Source organism: Narcine bancroftii, chromosome 4, assembly GCF_036971445.1.
Source record: "Narcine bancroftii isolate sNarBan1 chromosome 4, sNarBan1.hap1, whole genome shotgun sequence".
NCBI classification, from domain to species: Eukaryota; Metazoa; Chordata; class Chondrichthyes; order Torpediniformes; family Narcinidae; genus Narcine; species Narcine bancroftii.
The window spans coordinates 127901914-127914826 of NC_091472.1; the positions used below are offsets into that span (position 1 = coordinate 127901914).

The 12913-nt window shown below is 37.5% G+C and overlaps 1 protein-coding gene across 9 annotated transcripts in view; it reads right to left on the minus strand.

Moving 5' to 3' along the window:
- The window catches only part of LOC138761137 (probable E3 ubiquitin-protein ligase HECTD4), a 322279-nt gene that overhangs the window by 29240 nt on the left and 280126 nt on the right, over positions 1-12913 (minus strand). For all 9 annotated transcript variants that reach the window (XM_069932802.1, XM_069932800.1, XM_069932806.1 and 6 more), the window contains exons 62-63: positions 11778-11985; positions 10172-10395 (exon numbers count right to left, since the gene is read on the minus strand). In XM_069932802.1, coding sequence (XP_069788903.1) covers positions 10172-10395; positions 11778-11985 — 432 coding nt within the window. The remainder of the gene's footprint in view (positions 1-10171; positions 10396-11777; positions 11986-12913) is intronic.

Here is a 12913-nt window from a genome sequence, read left to right on the forward strand (position 1 = left end):
AAAGGATGGATATCCAAGGTATGACTCACCTTCTGACACCACAACCCAAAACCTTTCTACCATCAACTAGACACAAGTCAGGTGTATGATGCAATACTCAACACTTGTCTGATAAATCCATGTCCAACAAAACCCAATTCTGGCTGACAAGTAGTTAAGAGGTTTGTGTTATCAGCATGTTGAATTTTTTTTTGACTATGCAAACATTAATAACCCCAAGGATTACAATATAACATAAACATATAACAGTTTCGTTCAGTGTTTTTTTTAAAAGTGAGTGTAATTTCATTCACTTGGTGTTTGAGTCACATAAGTGAAAGCAATTGGTGCTTTACACCTAAAGAGGTAACGTGCAAGATAAACAGAAGTGCTGGAAGAACTCAGCTTGTAAATCAGCATTTGTGGAATCCAATTAATATTTCACATCAAAGACCCTTCATCACAACAGCAGGTTTGGCTGCGTCACAAAAAAAATCATGGTAGCTTAATGAAATGGTCAAAAGTCAGTGCCTACCTCTTCACATCATGAAGACCAAGAACACCTGGCCTCTGCCCTGTGGTGCCACGTGCAAGGTTGACTGGATGGCAATGAAATGGCTATGACAATTCAGTAAATCCAAGAATGACCTGAGTTTTGCCATAATAGTTGGTACTGATGCTTGATAAACATTATCTCATATTCTTCATGATTTAGGTATCTATTGGGCACTTCCTGGCCATTGCCAATGCGATCACTACAAATTGAATTTAGGATTTGGACAACTTCATCTTAAGCCTTATGTCCATCATACTTCCCAAAAGGGACAACTCCCAAGCCAGGTCTTAGAGCAATTGCAATACCTCATATAGTCTCACGATGCCTATTCCCTCTCACATGCCCATCAACTCACCTTGGTTCTCCTGCCACTCATCTACTCTAGGACCAGTTAACCAACCTACTTCTGGGATGGGCAGAAACTGGAGCAATCAGAGAAAAATACCACAGTCACAGAGGAAACATGCAACCTGTACCCAGATATCCAACTTCCTCTGAATCAGGAAAAGGCCTTGAACCATTTTGATGAGATATTCCAAAGTTCTTTGCAAAGAAAGGTGGAGGAGCAGATAGTGATGAGGTGAGAGACTGCAGAAAAACTTAGATTAGGAGAATGGGCAAAGTGGCGAACAAATTAAAATGCTATAAAGTGTATGGTCATGCCTTTTGGACGAATTAAAAAAAGGGCAAATAATTATTTGAATGGGGAGAAATTTCAAATTTCGTGGGTGCCAAGGGACTCGGGAGTCCTCATGCAGGATACCTCAAGTTTAACCTCCAGGTTCTGTCGGTGGTGAAGAAGGCAAATACAATGTTGGCATTCACATCTAAAGGAATAGGATATAAAAGCATGGTTGTAATGTTGAGGCTTTATAAGACACTGATGAGGCATCACTTGGAGTACACGGTACAGTTTTGGATTCCTTGTTTAAGAAAGGATGTGCTGGGATTGGAGAGGGTTCAGAGAAGATTCCTGAAATGATGGCTCTTGGACTGTACTCCTTAGAGTTAAGAAGAATAAGGAGATCTCACTGAAGCATTTTAAATGTTGAAAGGACCAGTTAGAGTAGATGTGGCAAAGAATGGTAGGAATCTAGGGCAAGAGAGCACAACTTCAGGATTGAAGGGCACCCATTAAAACAGAGTTGCAGAGGAATTTCTTCAGCTAGATAGTGGTGAACCTCTGGAACTTTCTATTACAGGCAGCTGTGGAGGCCAAGTTGTTGGGTGATTTATGGCAGAGATTGATAGGTATGAGTAGTTAGGGTATTGAAGGTTATGGGCAAAAGGCAAGGGAGTGGGGCTGAGTGGGAGAATGGATGAACTCATGATGAGATGGCGGAGTGGACTTGATGGGCCAAATAGCTACTTCTGTGCCTATATCTTATGGTCTAAGTATCTGCCCTATGTAAGCTTCACTCTGATAGCACAATCACTGCAATCTGGACACTACTTCCTCCAGGGTCGTCAGATCATTGGTTATTGTGGGTGCTGAACTCAAGCACCATTTATGAAGTAGATGACATAATCCAACTCATGCAAGATCTGGTCCATAGTGTTCTAAAAATCAATGGTGGTGTTGAAATTCTAAATAATATCAGTATAAACCTTTGAGTGTACAAATGACATGCCCTGATCCAGTTATTTTTTTTAAAATTTTTTATTTTTCACACCATAAATCACAATAGCCATGATATACACTTTTTCTTTTTCACACATTTACAGTGACTTTTTCTCCCCCCCCCCTCCCTCCTCCCAAGCCACCCCCCCACCCCCCCCCCCCTCATCCATTTTAGGTATACAATCTAGGTTGCATTAATTCAGCCAGACAATGTTGTCATTCAACAAAAATACACCAGAAATTCTACAGAGTCCATTCTTTTCTTTCCTTCTCCTTCCATCAACTTAGGTAATGTTTGTCCCCGGTAGGTTTTCGCTATTGTATTTAATGTAAGGCCCCCATACTTGTTCGAATATTTCAATATTATTTCTTAAACTATATGTTATTTTTTCTAATGGAATACATTTATTCACTTCTATATACCATTGTTGTATTTTCAAATTATCTTCCAATTTCCAGGTTGACATGATACATTTTTTTGCTACGGCTAGGGCTATCTTAACAAATCTTTTTTGTGCATCTTCCAAGTCAATTCCAAATTCTTTATTTTTTATGTTACTTAGGAGAAAGATCTCTGGATTCTTTGGTATATTGTTTTCTGTTATTTTATTTAATATCTGATTGAGATCATCCCAAAATTTTTCTACTCTCTCACATGTCCAGATTGCATGAATTGTTGTTCCCCTTTCTTTTTTACATCGAAAACATCTATCAGATACTGTTGGGTCCCATTTATTTAACTTTTGCGGTGTAATGTATAGTCTGTGTAACCAATTATATTGTATCATACGCAGCCTCGTATTTATTGTATTTCTCATCGTTCCAGAACATAATTTCTCCCATGTTTCCTTTTTTATCTTTATATTTAAATCTTGTTCCCATTTTTGTTTAGTTTTACCATTTGTTTCCTCATTCTCCTTTTCTTGCAGTTTAATATAAATATTTGTTATAAATCTTTTGATTAACATTGTATCTGTAATCACATATTCAAGGTTACTTCCCTCTGGTAAACTCAAATTGCTTCCTAATTTATCTTTCAAGTAGGATCTCAGTTGGTAATATGCCAGCGCTGTATCTCCAGTTATATTGTACTTATCTCTCATTTGTTCAAAGGATAAGAATCTACTTCCTGAAAAACAATTTTCTATTCTTTTAATCCCTTTTTTTTCCCATTTTCTAAAGGAAAGGTTGTCTATTGTAAAAGGGAGTAGCTTATTTTGCGTCAATATTAGTTTTGGTAATTGATAATTTGTTTTATTTCTTTCTACATGAATCTTCTTCCATATATTGAGGAGATGGTGTAATACTGGAGAAGTTCTATGTTGTACCAATTTTTCGTCCCATTTATATAATATGTGTTCAGGTATCTTTTCCCCTATTTTATCTAATTCTAATCTCGTCCAGTCTGGTTTTTCCCTTGTTTGATAAAAATCTGATAGGTACCTTAATTGTGCGGCTCTATAATAATTTTTGAAGTTTGGCAATTGTAAGCCTCCTTGTTTATACCATTCTGTTAATTTATCTAGTGCTATCCTCGGTTTCCCCCCTCTCCATAAAAATTTCCTTATTATTTTCTTTAACTCTTTGAAGAATTTTTCTGTCAGTTGTATTGGCAATGCCTGAAATAAGTATAGTATCCTTGGAAAAATGTTCATTTTAATACAGTTTATCCTTCCTATCAGTGTTAGTGGTAGCTCTTTCCAATGCTCTAAATCGTCCTGTAATTTTTTCATTAGTGGATTGTAATTGAGTTTATATAATTGGCCTAGATTTTTGTTTATTTGTACACCTAGGTATCTTATTGCCTGCATTTGCCATCTGAATGGGGATTCCTTCTTAAATTTTGAGAAATCCGCGTTATTCATAGGCATTGCTTCACTTTTATTTACGTTTATCTTGTATCCCGACACTTCTCCATATTCCTTCAATTTCTTATATAGTTCTTTTATTGATAGTTCTGGTTCTGTTAAGTACACTATCACATCATCCGCAAATAGACTGATTTTATATTCCCTGTCTTTTATTTTTATTCCTTTTATATTATTATCTATTCTTATCGATTCTGCTAGTGGTTCTATAGCTAGCGCAAACAATAATGGTGATAGTGGGCATCCCTGCCGCGTTGACCTGCTTAAGTTAAATTGCTTTGATACATGTCCATTTACTGTCACTTTCGCTAACGGTCCCTTATATAATGCTTTAATCCAATTAATATACTTCTCCGGTAAACTGAATTTTTGCAATACTTTGAACAAGTAATTCCATTCTACTCTGTCGAAGGCCTTCTCTGCGTCTAAAGCAACTGCTACTGCAGGTGCTTTATTTCCTTCTACTGCATGAATTAAGTTAATAAATTTACAAATATTGTCTGTTGTGCGTCTTTTTTTGATAAATCCAGTTTGGTCTAAATTTACCATTTTCGGTACCTGTTCTGCTAATCTGTTTGCTAATAGTTTAGCTATTATCTTATAATCTGTGTTTAGCAAAGATATTGGTCTATATGACGCTGGTGAGAGTGGATCTTTCCCTTGTTTTAGTATCACTGTAATTATTGCTGTTTTACATGAATCTGGTAAGTTTTGTGTCTCATCAATCTGGTTGATTACATCCAGGAGGGGCGGTATTAATAGATCTTTAAATGTTTTGTAGAATTCTATTGGGAGTCCATCCTCTCCTGGTGTCTTATTATTTGGTAATTTTTTTATTATCTCTTGTATTTCTACTGTTCCAAATGGTTCTGTTAATTTATTTTGTTCCTCTATTTGTAGTTTTGGTAGTTCAATTTTAGTCAAAAATTCATCTATTTTCCCTTCTTTCCCTTCGTTTTCAGTTTGGTATAATTGTTCATAGAATTCTCTGAAGTTTTCCTTAATTTCTTTTGGATTATATGTAATTTGTTTGTCTTTTTTCCTTGTTGCCAATACCATTTTCTTAGTTTGCTCTGTCTTAAGCTGCCATGCTAAGATTTTGTGTGTTTTTTCACCTAGTTCATAATATTTCTGTTTTGTCTTCATTATATTCTTCTCCACCTTATATGTTTGTAATGTTTCATATTTTATTTTTTTATCCGCCAATTCTCTTCTTTTGGTTGTATCTTCCTTTATTGCTAATTTTTTTTCTATGTTTACTATTTCCCTTTCCAACTGCTCTGTTTCCTGATTATAGTCCTTCTTCATCTTGGTTGCATAACTTATTATTTGTCCTCTAATGAATGCTTTCATTGCGTCCCATAGTATAAACTTATCTTCCACTGATTCCGTATTTACTTCAAAGTACATTTTTAATTGTTTTTCAATAAATTCTCTAAAATCCTGCCTTTTAAGTAGCATGGGGTTTAATCTCCATCTATACATTCTTGGAGGGATGTCCTCTAGCTTTACTGTCAGTATTAAGGGTGAATGGTCCGATAGCATTCTCGCTTTATATTCTGTTTTTCTTACTCTATCCTGCATACTAGCTGATAACAAAAATAGGTCTATACTTGAGTATGTTTTATGTCTAGTCGAGTAGTATGAGTATTCCTTTTCTTTTGGGTTTTGTTTCCTCCATATGTCCACAAGTTTCATTTCTTGCATTGATTTAATTATAAATTTGGTTACTTTGTTCTTCCTGTTAATTTTTTTCCCCGTTTTATCCATATTTGGATCCAAATTCAGATTGAAATCTCCTCCTATTAGTATGTTCCCTTGCGTATTAGCTACCTTCAAAAAGATATCTTGCATAAACTTTTGATCTTCTTCGTTAGGTGAATATATATTAAGTAGATTCCAAAGCTCCGAATATATCTGACATTTTATCATAACATATCTCCCTGCTGGATCTATTATTTCCTCTTCTATTTTAAATGGCACATTTTTGCTAATTAATATAGCCACTCCTCTTGCTTTTGAATTATACGATGCTGCTGTTACATGTCCTACCCAATCTCTCTTTAATTTCTTGTGCTCCAATTCAGTTAAGTGTGTTTCTTGGACAAATGCTATATCTATTTTTTCCTTTTTCAGTAAATTTAGTAGTTTCTTCCTTTTAATTTGGTTATGTATTCCATTAATATTTAACGTCATATAGTTCAGCGTAGCCATTTTATATTTTGTTTATCTTCTCTTTCCGTTTTTCCATCATTACCTTTCCTCCTTTTCCATTTCTGTTTTCTTTTTTTCAACTCTTTACCAGACAACATTCCTACAACATCCAACATTTTCCTTATTCTCCTATTTCTATCTTCTTTATCCCCAATCTCCCCTTCCCCTCCTGAGTTGTCCTTTATCCCTTGTCGGACAACCACATCTCCCCTCTCCATTTGGATTTGCGAATCCACTCGCAAGCGTCAACTGATTTTGCAGTGACCGCTCTTTTCCCCCACCCAGCCCCCCCCAGAAAAGATTTCACTTTTCATATGTCACATAGGTCACTCTTTTAATTCCCTCCTTATTCTCTCTATTCCATTACCTTCCCTTATTAATTCTTGTCTATACTATCTATGTTTTCCTCTAATTACAGATACTTTCATATATGCCCATTGTCTCTATTCACTCTTATACCTCTTTACCTGCATACACATCAATCGTGGTCATTTTTACCCTCATTACCCGTCTTCATCCCTCAGTCTATTTTTGTCTTTACCCACATACATATCAATCGTGATCATTTTTACTCTCATTACCCGTCTTCATCCCTCAGTCTATTTTTGTAATTGTTCTGCAAATTTTCGTGCTTCTTCTGGATCCGAGAACAGTCTGTTTTGTTGTCCTGGAATAAATATTTTCAATACCGCAGGATGCTTCAGTGTAAATTTATACCCTTTCTTCCATAAAATCACCTTTGCTGTATTGAACTCTTTTCTCTTCTTTAGGAGTTCAAAACTTATATCTGGATAAATGAAGATTTTTTGCCCTTTATACTCCAGTGGTTTGTTGCCCTCTCTTACTTTTTCCATTGTCTTCTCCAGTACCTTTTCTCTTGTATATCTTAGGAATTTTACTACAATAGATCTTGGTTTTTGTTGTGGTTGTGGTTTAGAGGCCAATGCTCTATGTGCCCTTTCTATTTCCATTTCTTGCTGTAGTTCTGGACATCTTAGGGTCTTAGGGATCCACTCTTTTATAAACTCCCTCATATTCTTGCCTTCTTCATCTTCCTTAAGGCCCACTATCTTTATGTTATTTCTTCTGTTATAATTTTCCATTATATCTATTTTTTGAGCTAGTAGTTCTTGTGTCTCTTTAGTTTTTTTATTAGATTCCTCCAATTTCTTTTTTAAGTCTTCTACCTCCATTTCTGCTGCTACTGCCCGTTCTTCCATTTTTTTCCCCATTTCTGTTAAGGTCATATCTATTTTATTCACTTTCTCTTCTGTGTTGTTTATTCTTCTTCTTAAATCATTGAATTCCTGTGTTTGCCATTCTTTAAATGACTCCATGTATCCTCTAACAAGAGCAAGTATATCCTTTACCTTGCCCTTCCCTTTATCTATTTCACTGTATTCTTCCTCTTCTTCTTCCTCTGGGTTGGCCTCTGTTGTTTCTTTGGTGCCCTTTCCTCCTCTTCTTTCTTGTTTCTATTGTCTTCTGTGGTCTCTTCTTGCTGCAGGTGTTCTGCAGCTGTCGTTGCCGGCTGTGGAGATCGACTCCCCAGCTGGTCCCCCCTCCCGTCGGTGTGTTTTTTTTCATGCGCATCGCGCATGCGCGAGGAGTCGCGCATGCGCGGTTGCGCACTTTTACTCGGCTCTGTGAGCCATTGTTGTAGTTCTTTTTCTACCGACCTGAGGTAGTGGGCTCCTCTCTCCACAGCGGGCCTCTTCGGACAGGTAAGGCCTTCACCTTTTTCCTCCGTTGTCTTCTCTTCCTCTCTTCTTACCGTTGATTTTGATTTTTCTTCTTTTGTCTCCATCTTCTTTCCACCTTTATACTCACTTTTCTTTAACTTGTATTTCTGTGCCTTTGTATTTTCTCTTGTTTTTCCCGACTTTTCTGGAGAGGGCTGGAGTTCACCGTCCGGCCACTACTCCATCACGTGACTCCTCCCCTGATCCAGTTGATGGCACGTGAAAGGCAAATCAGTTTAGTGAAGAACCTTTACTGCCCAGACAGCAATAATGTCACTGCACTGGGGTATGGATATGTTTCAACCATTAATCATCAGTGAGGAAAAAAAATCTAAATCCTTTAACCAATCAATCTGTAATATCTGCTCAATTTTGCCATTATATTGCTTTGCAGCTTTATTGTTCCAAATTTCCACAGTTTAATTATGATAAGAATGCTAGATATTCACACATTCCAAACTACCGAGTCTTTGCAGTATCCTGTTTTGGTCACTTCTTCATTATTGCTTCAATAACTGCAAAACGAAGGAGCTGATTGTTAATTTCAGGAAGGGAAAACCAGATGTGTACGATCCAATGATCATTGGGGGATCAGATGTGGAGAGGGTGAGCAAATTTAAATTCTTTGGAGTCACCATCTCGAAGGATCTTTCCTGGACCCAACACACTTATGGCATTGTGAAGAAAGCATGCCAGTGCCTCTACTTCCTCAGGAGTTTGTGAAGGTTTAGTATGACATCGGAGAGCCTGGCAAATTTCTATAGAGGTGTGGTGGAAAGTGTTTGTCTTTGCACTACCAATAAGTGGTAATCCTGCCTTGCCTGCAGGAAAAACAATCTCAGGGTTGTATGTGATATCATGTATGTACACTTACAATGAATCAGAAATCTTTCATTATAATTATGAAAAAGAGGAGAAAAGATATGTTCTACTAATCTGGATGCAAATGTCTATTTCTTTCTTTTCAATTCTCCCTGCTGGTAACCTAGCTAAAGTAATCCATGATGGACCAATACATTACAGTGACTAGTTGCTTCAAAATGGGTGGTATTGAGTATTTAAAAATATAATAATAGGAAATTTTTATCACTTGTTACACTGTGACCCTACACTACAGTAACAAAAAGGGGTGTAACTACAATCTATCATAGGCAAAAGAATTCTCAGAGTCCTCTTCAACTGGCCCCTCTCAATGGCTAAAGAAATGTTCCAAGAATCCAGTGTGGAATCATTCTTCTCAAGATAGAATCGACATCCATGTCACTGCGCAATAAAATCATGAGAATGCATAGAGTAGTATCAACTCCTTCAGTGTTTTTTTTTAATATCAATAAAGCCTTTGAGTCCATAAATTGGGAAAGACTGCTGCCCCTCCTGAAATTCTACTCTCCACAGAAATTCACCTCCATTTTATGTTTGTCGTATGTTTTCATGCATGTCACAATCCTAACCAAAGGGTCTTTCTCACTACCTTGCTGAACCTCATCTCAAAAAGCATCCTGCTAGTGTAGAATGAGTCTGAAAGGCTGATGGGAAACTGTTCAACTTTTGTCACCTACAGCCCTGAACTAAGGTCATCTCCAATCTCAGTAGCTGTGTTATAGGACGCAAAAAATGCTCGCACGCACACAGATTCAGAGGAAGAGTTGCTAATTATCATTGACTCATTCACATTCATTGGCCAACCAAGATCCTTTACAATACTGCTCTCCATCAATAAAGGTCCACAATAAGACCCGTTTAACATCCCACATCTTAGCAGGCACCCGTCAGCAAAGGTAGACATCAATAATGAAATTGACCATGACCTCAGAACACCATGTAGCCTTTGGACATCAGGGGAAAAGGGTATTTGGTCAAACCTTAAACCTGGCAGTCTGCTGGACAGCTCCAATCTTTGGAGCATGATTACTCAAGTTAAGGAGTAGCTCTCAATGTCACTGAGAAATGAGTCCAGGAGCCCAGCCGAAATGGTAAGAGTGCAGCACTTCACAAATTACAAACCCAACCATCCCAACAGGCATCTCTGGCCCATTTATGGGTCTGAATTTCCCACAGTAACTGATTCACACTTCAGAATCCACAAAATCAGAGTCAATGCAAGTAGCCTCAATCCCAAAGATCAGTTCGAGCAGTGTGATCTACAAAGCACGTTAAGAAGCAGACACTCTCTCTTATCCAAAGCACATACCTGCGTGAGCTGATCCTCCAACACCTTCTTTGGTGGCCGGACATTGGTGAAAAATATTTGCAAAAGATTTCCTGATGTCTGGGAGTTGATCTGTTCTTTGCTGAGGAAAATGTCAGATACCTTGATAGGTTTGGCTGGAGCAAGACTTAACATTTGCTCTGAATGTACACAGCTTCGAAATATCTCTGCAAGAACATCTCGTGCTCCAGGAACCACCTTATCACCTAATGAGAATGTAGCAAAATTAATTTTTGCACATTTCCTTCAAGATACCAAAGACCATTTTCTTTTCATTTTCCCAAAAAATTAGATATTGATTAAAGGACATATTTATACCACACTTAATGATCTTGGGCTATCATGGGAGTGTTTTACAGCTAATTAAGAGCGTCTGAAGTGTTCAATAGCTACCTTGAAGGGAAATGCAATTGTAAATTTCCTCACAGGTAGCTCCCACAAATAGAAAACAATATAAAGGGACAGATACTGTGTTTATCACATTGGAAGGATTATAAACTTGACCTGGATGTCAGCAGATATCCCTTCCCTTACTTAATAAGTGACTTTGCAACTTTTCATGCACTGAAGGGACAGATGGGGCATTGTAATAAAGATTACCAGGCAATGTTCTGGGACAGCTGCAAGATTTAGCTAAAGCATTTTCTTTTTCTTCTTTGGCTTGGCTTCGCGGACGAAGATTTATGGAGGGGGTAAATGTCCACGTCAGCTGCAGGCTCGTTGGTGGCTGACAAGTCCGATGCGGGACTGGCGGACACGGTTGCAGCGGCTGCAGGGGATAATTGGTGGGTTGGGGTTGGGTGTTGGGTTTTTCCTCCTTTGCCTTTTGTCAGTGAGGTGGGCTCTGCGGTCTTCTTCAAAGGAGGTTGCTGCCCGCCAAACTGTGAGGCGCCAAGATGCACGGTTTGAGGCGATATCAGCCAATGTGGCAGGCACCAAGAGATTTCTTTAGGCAGTCCTTGTACCTTTTCTTTGGTGCACCTCTGTCACGGTGGCCAGTGGAGAGCTCGCCATATAACACGATCTTGGGAAGGCGATGGTCCTCCATTCTGGAGACGTTTTAGTTACTTATTAAAACACAGAAGGCCATTCAGCCCATTGGAGTCCAGTTACATTTATATTGGAACAATTGAAGACATTTAAGACCATCACAAGAAGTGGTTTCAGATTGCATCCATTGTTAGAGCTACATATTTGGCTTTTGTATTAGTCACACGATCCAGTATTGTACTTTAAGGAATTCTAAACTGCGAATGCTTTCAAATCCACAATGATAAACTTAATACCATAGATGGCTACAGATACATGCTGCAATTTAAACATTACTATTGCTTCTGAATCTACTTGGGAATGCAAGTTGGCTCCTTTTAATGAACATTCTTGCGTATATTTAGTGCTGGATATACCTAGAATTAGGAATTTTTCTTAAAATTCATCAGGGTATTCTGAAAATAGTCTAGTATTGTATGCAAGAAAAATCTCAATTCAACCACTGTGTTATCATTGTGTAGTACTGCATAAGATTGATGTTCGTATGAAATAGATGACTTTGTTTCGTTAATCCCAAAAGGCCAGTTCTTTTACTTACCTTTTATTAGTTTCTCAGAGAAGTAATCTTCCAATGCTGAACTACCCTGGGTGTCAAACAAGCTCTGATTCACAGAAGACACAGTTAAAATCTCCTCTGTTGACATTTCCATCAATTCATCTTCTCCTTCCAGAGTGGATAATCCAATTAAATCACTGCTGTTGAACAGACTGGCACGAATCTTTTCAATCTTAGCTCTTGCTCTCACCTAAATTTAAAAAAAAACCCACATGACAAAAAAACAGGTTATTTTCAAAGCATTATTGATTTCTAATGCACAATATTGCAAGAATAATAGTTTTCCTCTTTGAAGGTGTTAATTTATGCTAATATGTGTTTATGCAGGTGACCTGCTGTCCTCTATTTTCTCATAATTTTTGGTTGCACAGAAGCCGAAAGGGTGTGTATCAGCAGGCTGCTGCATAACGAATATTTCAGAGACTGACCATCATGATCCAAGATTTCCCTCTCCTACCCGAAGCAAGAGTGAATATACACCACAATCGAATTGTGCTCTTGATCCAAGACTATTAGTAAATAAATCTGGATTCCACCATTCTGTCAGAGATGGCTTTGTCATTTCAATCTTAAAAATGAGGTAGCTAGGTTAAATCAGCAAGATGAATTCTATACATTGAATTGAAGTTTTTTGTTCCTTATATAGCTGGTCCTACTTTTGATAAGCTTAAGTGATGTCTTAAAAAATGAAACTTCAATTTCACATTGCTTGGATTTGAATTTATTTGCTATAATCCAGGGAATTGTCTTGAAATGGTTTAAGATGGATCCCATGCCATGAGTTTGTTTTTAGCATCAATGGACCTTAGGTTATCAGAATCAGCTGACTAACAGGTGTTGCAAGTCATGTCAGCAAATGATACTTTTGGAATTATGATTGCAGCATTTGTGTTGAATAATGCAAAGGGTGTTAAGTACAAGTTTGAATTTTAAGACTCACGTAATCTTTTAAAAAGCAAAACAACTTTTAAAAAAATTAAAGTCCTGAAGCTAGAGATCAGAATGGCTTCAGAGGACAAATTGACAATTGAAAAAAAAAGCAAAAATCTATTTAACATGAAAGTCAACACCAGATGTGGGCTAAAATACAGAAATGCTGGAGGAACTCAGCCAGTCTC